Source organism: Ooceraea biroi, chromosome 13, assembly GCF_003672135.1.
Source record: "Ooceraea biroi isolate clonal line C1 chromosome 13, Obir_v5.4, whole genome shotgun sequence".
Lineage (NCBI taxonomy): Eukaryota > Metazoa > Arthropoda > Insecta > Hymenoptera > Formicidae > Ooceraea > Ooceraea biroi.
Genome location: NC_039518.1, coordinates 3,856,269 through 3,863,241, shown reverse-complemented (window position 1 = coordinate 3,863,241; position 6,973 = coordinate 3,856,269). Strand labels below are relative to the sequence as shown.

Below are 6,973 nucleotides of genomic sequence, written 5' to 3'. Positions count from 1 at the left end.
TAATTGACAACTAATCAAATCAAATATGCTTACACAAACTAATCTTCTAAAAAATTAAATCACATAGCATAAATTAAATTATACCTTCACATAACATGTAATAACCAAACTTATCAAAACAAAATTATCAAACAAAACTCAAAATCTATAAATACTTTTCCTTAATTAAATTATCTATTGGAAGAGGACATAATCTCTTCACTGCTCGCTTAAAAGTACCGGTTTGAGTTTTTACCAGCACCACTTTGACTTCACCATCTGGACCGGGATATGTGTGAATAATCCTTCCCATGGGCCACTTCAAGGGTGATGTGTTGTCTTCCATCAATATTACCATAGCGTTTAACTCGACCTTTTTACCTGGGTCCTTCCACTTATACCTCGTCTGCATTTCTTGTAAATATTCGAGCTGCCAGCGTTGCCAAAGTCGCTGACGCACCTTCTGAAGATACTGCCAGTGGTTTAATCGAATATCTGCAGTTTGTAATAAATTACGCGCTGCAGGTTATACTAACGAGTCTCCAATAAGGAAATGTGCGGGAGTAATTACGTCAAAATCATTAGGATCTGGTTACTGGAGTCAAAGGCCTCGAGTTTAAAATGGCCTCAATGTTGCTTAACAACGTACTATACTCCTCGAATGTTAATACTTTGCTGCGTATTTCTGTATACAGATGTTTCTTCATAACCTTCACGGCGGCTTCCCAAAGCCCTCCAAAATGAGAAGCTCGGGGTGGGATAAATGACCAGTCCATGTGTTGCTCCGCCAAGCTTGAAGCAATCGTTGATGACTTCTTCTTTAAAAAGTCTTGCAAGTCCTTTATCTCTCTGGATGCACCGATGAAATTTGATCCGTTGTCAGAGTAAAGGCGATTACAAATTCCACGACGTGCCGTAAATCGTTGCAATGCTGCTAAAAAGGCTTGAGTTGTCAACTCCGTAACCATCTCCAAATGAACAGCTTTTGTACAAAAGCAGACAAAAACTGCTACATAGCCCTTTGAAACATGAATTCTACCATGACGTCTGCTTTCTCTGACCTAAAACGGACCGGCATAATCCACTCCTGTAGTAACAAAAGGATGGCGACATTTGGTTACCCTTTCTCTTGGTAGATCACCCATCAATGTATCGAAAGCCGTAGGATTGAATCGAAAACATTGCACGCATTCCTTTACTACTTTATGTGCTTCTCTGCGTCCACTGATCGGCCAAAATTGTTGACGAACTGTGTATAAAAGCTGCTCAGGAGGACAATGCTTTAAGCGCAAATGGTCTTTGCGCATGAGTCTCGTAACAAAATGTTTAGCAGGAAGCAGTATTTGATGCTTCTGCTCCCATGAGAGTTCTGCATTTTTAAGTCTACCGCCAACACGAATCAAATTATTTTCATCCAAAAACGGATGCAATGATCGCAATGGACTTTTCCTTGGTAATTCACATTTCCTCTGTAAACAACTCAATTCCTGTGAAAATGCTTCAATTTGAGTCCACCGTAAAACTGTATTTTCTGCCTTTAAAATTCCGGCTGTTTCCAATGGACCAACTTTCTTCTTATTTCTACAATTATGAATAAAACGATGACAATAAGCGAGAATTCTACACAACTTATTGTACGATGAATATTTACGAATGATATCTCTTGTATTGACTGCCATTAAAATAACTGATATTGTCTTCAATTCAGGTAATTCTGCTTCGGGTTCTTTGCTGTATGAAGGCCGCACCTCTGGTTGTCGAATCCAGCTCGGTCCGTTCCACCACAAACTACTGCTCCTCAAGGTTTCTACGCTGCTTCCTCTAAACAACAAATCCGCGGGGTTATCTTCCGAGGGAACGTGTTGCCATGTTGCGTCCTTTGTCATTTCTTGTATCCGGGATACTCGATTCGCCACAAATGTTTTTAATGATTGTGGCTCTGTCTTTATCTAACCGAGAACGATGGTACTATCGCTCCACAGTCGAACCTGCTCAATCTTATCTTTAAATGCTATCTTGACAATGTTATACAACTTGGATAATAAAAGAGCTGCTTTTAACTCCAATCTGGGTAGGGTTAACGTCTTCAAAGGTGCTACTCTTGACTTAGAACAGAGAAGATAAGAATGAATGTTACCTTGATTGTCCGTGCTCACGACGTATATGCAAGCACCGTAAGCCTTTTCCGAAGCGTCACTAAATCCAAATATGATCAATCGATCTTTGATATTTTGAGGATTCACGTTTCTAGGAACCCTAAAATCGTTAAATTGAGACAAAGAAGAATAATAGCTGTCCCATGCAATTATATGTTCTTGAGATAATGGCTGATCCCAATCTAGCGCCTCCGACCAAAGTTTTTGCATAAAAAGCTTTCCTTTGATAAGTACTGGTCCTACAAGCCCCAATGGATCAAATATCTGTGACATTCTGGACAATACCTCTCGTTTAGTCGTTGCTTGGTCCTTGGATATCTTTACTTGATACTGAAGCTGATCTTGTGCTGAATCCCATAATATTCCTAAAGTCTTCAGGGGTTCTTCTTTGTTTAAAGTGTAAAACTTGTCCATTCTTTGCTGCTTACTGAACTGCTGCAAGACGTCAGGATTATTGAAACGCCATTTATGCAAACAAAATTGACCCTTTAATAAAATGGCTTCAAGTTGCTGACAAATTTGAACAAGTTCTTGTATTGTTCTTGCTCCTGTTGATATATCATCTGTGTACATATCTTCTTCGAGTATCCTTGCTGCTGCCGGATACTTCTTTCTGTAAATAGTGGCGAGTTCCTTTAAGCATCTTATAGCGTGGTACGGAGCACTTGCAGTACCATATGTAACAGTATTTAACTGGTATACGCGCAATGGTTTTCTTGCATCCTCTCTCCAAAAGATAAGCTGTAATACTCGGTCTTTTTGATGAATCAAAATCTGTCTAAACATTTTTTTAATGTCCGCAGTCACAACATATTCATGAACTCTGAATCGAAGTGTAATATGCAAAAGATCTTTTTGCAAATTAGGTCCTGGCATTAACTTGTCATTGAGCGACGTACCAAAAGTGGTCTTAGCTGATGCGTCAAACACCACCCGAAGTTTGGTTGTTACGCTGTCCGGGCGAACCACTGCTTGATGAGGGATAAAATAACTTTCCTTACTCTTCAAGGATTCCAAATCTTCAACTAATGTCATATGGTGAAGTTCTTCATACTCGCGCATAAATTCGCAATATGCTTGCTTAATCTGTGGCTGTTTCACTAATCTGCGTTCTAATTGCTCGAATCTCCGCTGTGCTTGACTTCTAGATTCTCCAAGAATAATTCCTGGACGAACGGGTAGTCTCACAATGAACCTACCATCAACATCTCTCGTTGTTGTTTCTAAAAATTGCTTCTCATAACGCTTCTCTTCCTCGGTGTAAAAACGACCTTCTGATAACGTTTCTTGTTCCCAAAATCTCTGAAGCTGTTGCTGCAATTGAGCGTTGGTCACGGTGAGGCAAGTCGACTACTTCTCATATAATCCAACCAAGCCGTGTATTTTGCAATGCTGGCTGTCCATCAATTTCTAGGAGAACCGATAACAATTTTCCAATACAAAGCCGCTCCAATAAGCAGGTCAATTGTTCCAGGCTCATTAAAGGTTGGATCTGCCAACATCCTTAAGCATAACAAACTTTTCTACATTTATTTTCAACTGAGGCAATGACTCTGTTATCGACGGCAAAACAAAACATTCGATACTCGCCTTGTAATTGCTGTGTATCGCCTTAATGGAAAGCTGAACAATATGATTTGTTTCACTAGTTACCTTGTCGACGCCACTAATAATTGTGTTTCTTTTTATCTGCTGCAATTTTAACCTTTGCACTAAATCGGCTGTAATCAAATTGAATTGTGAACCTGGATCCAATAAAGCTCGGCATGTCACTAAATTTCCATTCGAGTCTTGTACAAACACTTGAGCGGTTGAAAGAATAACTTGCGACATCTGTTTTCCTGCAAAATAAATACTTGTCACATCCTGTACGTTAGTTGCAATCACATTATGATTGACGACCGTCGTTGGTTCTGAATGTTCTTCTTCTTTTGGTGTATCATCTCTGTGTATCATCATTAAAACAATTAAGGTAGTGTCCTTTCTCGATCAATAATTTTCTTCTTGCATTCGGTGAACGTTTATGCAATTCTTCGCATTTGAAGATAAGATGATCTTCGTTACATAACCTGCACTTACTTGTCGTGGCCACTGTTGATGCTAAAACGAACCTTTCTTCTTTCTTTTTCTTCTGTAATATCTGTTTTGTATTTACTGTCTTCGGTTTATTTTGTCCGAGCATTCTCAACGTATGACTGCGTTCTGTCAAAAATTTTATAAAATCCGTTAATGTCGGCATGTTTTCTGGTGTTCGATCCTTGATATGATTCTGCTAATCTCGTTGCTCTATAAAATCGAGCTTCTTCTTGGCGACGTGAATAACAATGGTATCCCAATATTCTACTGGTTGTGACAGTGCCTTTAATGATGCGATATGTGTCTTAATATGCCATATCATTTGTCTTAATGAATCCGCCTTATTATCCTTTGAAATCACTGGAACATCCAAAAGTTCATTCAAATGAGTTCCAATTATCATCGTTTGATTATCATACGTATCTTTAAGTAACTGCCACGCGTTCTCATAATTTTCATTACTGATCGTGAATCCCTCGACGCCCTTTCTTGCCTCTCCTTCCAATACTCCAACGAGATATTGGTGTTTCTGCATGACCGACAAATCGTTGTCTTGATGTATGGTAGTTTCAAAGCTGTTCTTAAAAAACAACCATTTTGTATATTCTCCATTGAAACTTGGGAGCTTGATCTCAGGTAACTTGGGTTTATTGCGTCGATGTTGAACAGCTTCATTTCCCTGTATCATGTTGTTTCTGACTTCCATGTAGCGTGCTTCTCGTACTTGTGTTGTACCTCTGTCGATTGCTTCTGTGCTTCAGCTGCTGCTTCAAAATATCGCACCTCAAATAATTGCCTTTCAATTTCGCATTCCCTTTGAAACGCTTGAAGTTGATCTGGATCTTCCAGTTCATTATCTTCTATTTGTAATTGAACCTCTTCAAAATGAATTCCAAAAATCTTCGAGTTTCTTTAACTTAACTGTTGCTTGTGCTACTATAGTTGTTTCATCTATGCTGGTTGCAATTCGTGCTATCTGTCCTTTTACGCGGGCTCTGGTTTGTTCTAATTTCCTTAAATCTGACATTGTGGCAACGTAACCTCAAATGCGTTCCTGTCTTATTGTTGTGCCCACGTTGAAAAGACTTACCGATAAAGGACAAACTCTGCTGTATCGACAACCTACTATCGAGCGATGATCATCGGTACGCGCGTCTGCTTTCCCGCGCATGCGCTGCCTGTTAACCTGTATGCCCTGTCACGAGGTTATGTGAACACAGGGGCAACTTGCACACCACCGCACAAGGAGACGAGAAACAATTCCACCGGAGAATCTTGAACCGTTGCTGCAGTGGAAATATGCTAAACAATGTATACGTGTCGTGACTAGCCCGTCGCTGCGTCGGCGGCGGCCTCGTGGTCGAAGCACGTATCGTGCAATTCCGGACAAAACCGGGACGTATGCTGCTCTCTCGATGAATGCGAGTCGAGCCCGTTGGGCACCAATGTTTTATGTGGTTAGGTTGTAATAATCTCCTCGCTGATTTCGTTTAAAATACGTTTATATGCGTTATACTACAATGACTGAACGTACAACTCTCGCCATCTTGACTACACTCACTCAAGCGCCCTCTCTAACAATACCGAAGAAATAGCAAACAGAGTGAATCCTGAATTAGCAGCAGGTAAACAATTGCGAGGTAGATTGATTCGTGCTTATTTTGGTTAAAGTAATATTTAATACATATTTATTATATAGTACATACATATATATTATACATTATACATATAATATAGAATGTACAACTGAACTGAACATGTAATACTGAAAATAAAGATAATTGCAATATAAGAAAATTTGGTAATTATGCATAATAGGGGAGCCAGCCCCGATGACCTTGACCTTGACATATGTTATAGAGGTCACCCTCCTGAGTGACCTTCAGAAGGTTTTAGCCGGCGGTCATTGTTTATTAAAAAGTTATTAACAAAAGAAGTTTCGAAAATGTAGTAGTTATTTTGAAGTCATTTAAAGCAGTGAATCGTTAATATATAGAATAGTTTCTTTTAATATGAGTACAAATTATTCTCTGCTTTAACCTAACCTAACCTAACCTAACCTAACCCAATCCAACCCAACCTTGGTTAGGTTATATTTTCCGAAAGTGGAGCCTCGGGCACATACGCTCGTTTTCAGCCCGCTTCGCTCCTCCCCCCGCCGGAGCCAGTGTAACAGATTTCACCGTACAGATTTTGATCACGTGGTACACGGCACGGATCCCGGTGGGGGAGGGACGAAGCCAGGTTAGGTTAGGTTAGGTTAGGTTAGGTTTTTGTCAAGAAACCTCAAGAACAAAGATATATCAATTTTTATTTAATTTAAGTTTATTCATAAGCTAGAAATTCATAGAAATTCATCTTTCACGTATTAAATGTTAATCGTACGACAACCTGTCCTATACTGGCTTATTCTATTAGCTGAATTCGGAGGAATGTAGAAAAGGTAAACACAACATAATATCAGCGCACAATATAGTAATACAAACACGTATACTATATATAAGTTGTCAAATACACAAATATATAAACTAATTTGAACTCTGTACGGTGAAATCTGTTACACTGGCTCCGGCGGGGGAGAGGGGCGAAGCCCCTGCTCCCGCCCTCCCGCGAAGCGGGCTGTGAAAGAGCGTAGATAGCTGAAAATTTGTGCAAAATTATTAAACTTCTTTGGTTATTAATTTTTTAATAAACAATGACCGCCGGCTAAAACTTTCTGAAGGTCACTCAGGAGGGTGACCTCTATAACATATGTCAAGGTC

The 6,973-nt window shown here is 39.6% G+C and overlaps 3 protein-coding genes across 3 annotated transcripts; all 3 read right to left on the bottom strand.

The window, feature by feature from the left end:
* Positions 1 to 560: 560 nt before the first annotated feature.
* Positions 561 to 1,865, bottom strand: LOC105277934. The gene is made up of 2 exons (XM_026974702.1): positions 1,101 to 1,865; positions 561 to 1,040 (listed from the first exon to the last, which is right to left on the bottom strand). The coding sequence occupies exons 1-2, from the start codon at positions 1,863 to 1,865 to the stop codon at positions 561 to 563; spliced, it is 1,245 nt and encodes a 414-aa protein (XP_026830503.1).
* A 63-nt stretch (positions 1,866 to 1,928) lies between these two features.
* Positions 1,929 to 4,374, bottom strand: LOC113563287. The gene is made up of 3 exons (XM_026974701.1): positions 4,247 to 4,374; positions 3,726 to 4,080; positions 1,929 to 3,449 (listed from the first exon to the last, which is right to left on the bottom strand). The coding sequence occupies exons 1-3, from the start codon at positions 4,372 to 4,374 to the stop codon at positions 1,929 to 1,931; spliced, it is 2,004 nt and encodes a 667-aa protein (XP_026830502.1).
* Positions 4,375 to 4,407: 33 nt separating this feature from the next.
* Positions 4,408 to 4,899, bottom strand: LOC113563286. The gene has a single exon (XM_026974700.1). The coding sequence runs from the start codon at positions 4,897 to 4,899 to the stop codon at positions 4,408 to 4,410; it is 492 nt and encodes a 163-aa protein (XP_026830501.1).
* Between the last annotated feature and the right edge of the window lie 2,074 nt (positions 4,900 to 6,973).

Bases quoted from the DNA above. Each gene is read 5' to 3' on its own strand.
- LOC105277934 (XM_026974702.1), bottom strand. From the start codon at position 1,865: ATGACAAAGGACGCAACATGGCAACACGTTCCCTCGGAAGATAACCCC. The intron at 1,041-1,100 runs GTAACCAAATGT...GGTCCGTTTTAG, and splicing joins GTGATCTACCAAGAGAAAGG to GTCAGAGAAAGCAGACGTCA.
- LOC113563287 (XM_026974701.1), bottom strand. From the start codon at position 4,374: ATGCCGACATTAACGGATTTTATAAAATTTTTGACAGAACGCAGTCAT. The intron at 4,081-4,246 runs GTTCGTTTTAGC...GATGATACACAG, and splicing joins AAGAAAAAGAAAGAAGAAAG to AGATGATACACCAAAAGAAG. The intron at 3,450-3,725 runs GCGAGTATCGAA...GCTCAATTGCAG, and splicing joins CGATACACAGCAATTACAAG to CAACAGCTTCAGAGATTTTG.
- LOC113563286 (XM_026974700.1), bottom strand. From the start codon at position 4,899: ATGATACAGGGAAATGAAGCTGTTCAACATCGACGCAATAAACCCAAG.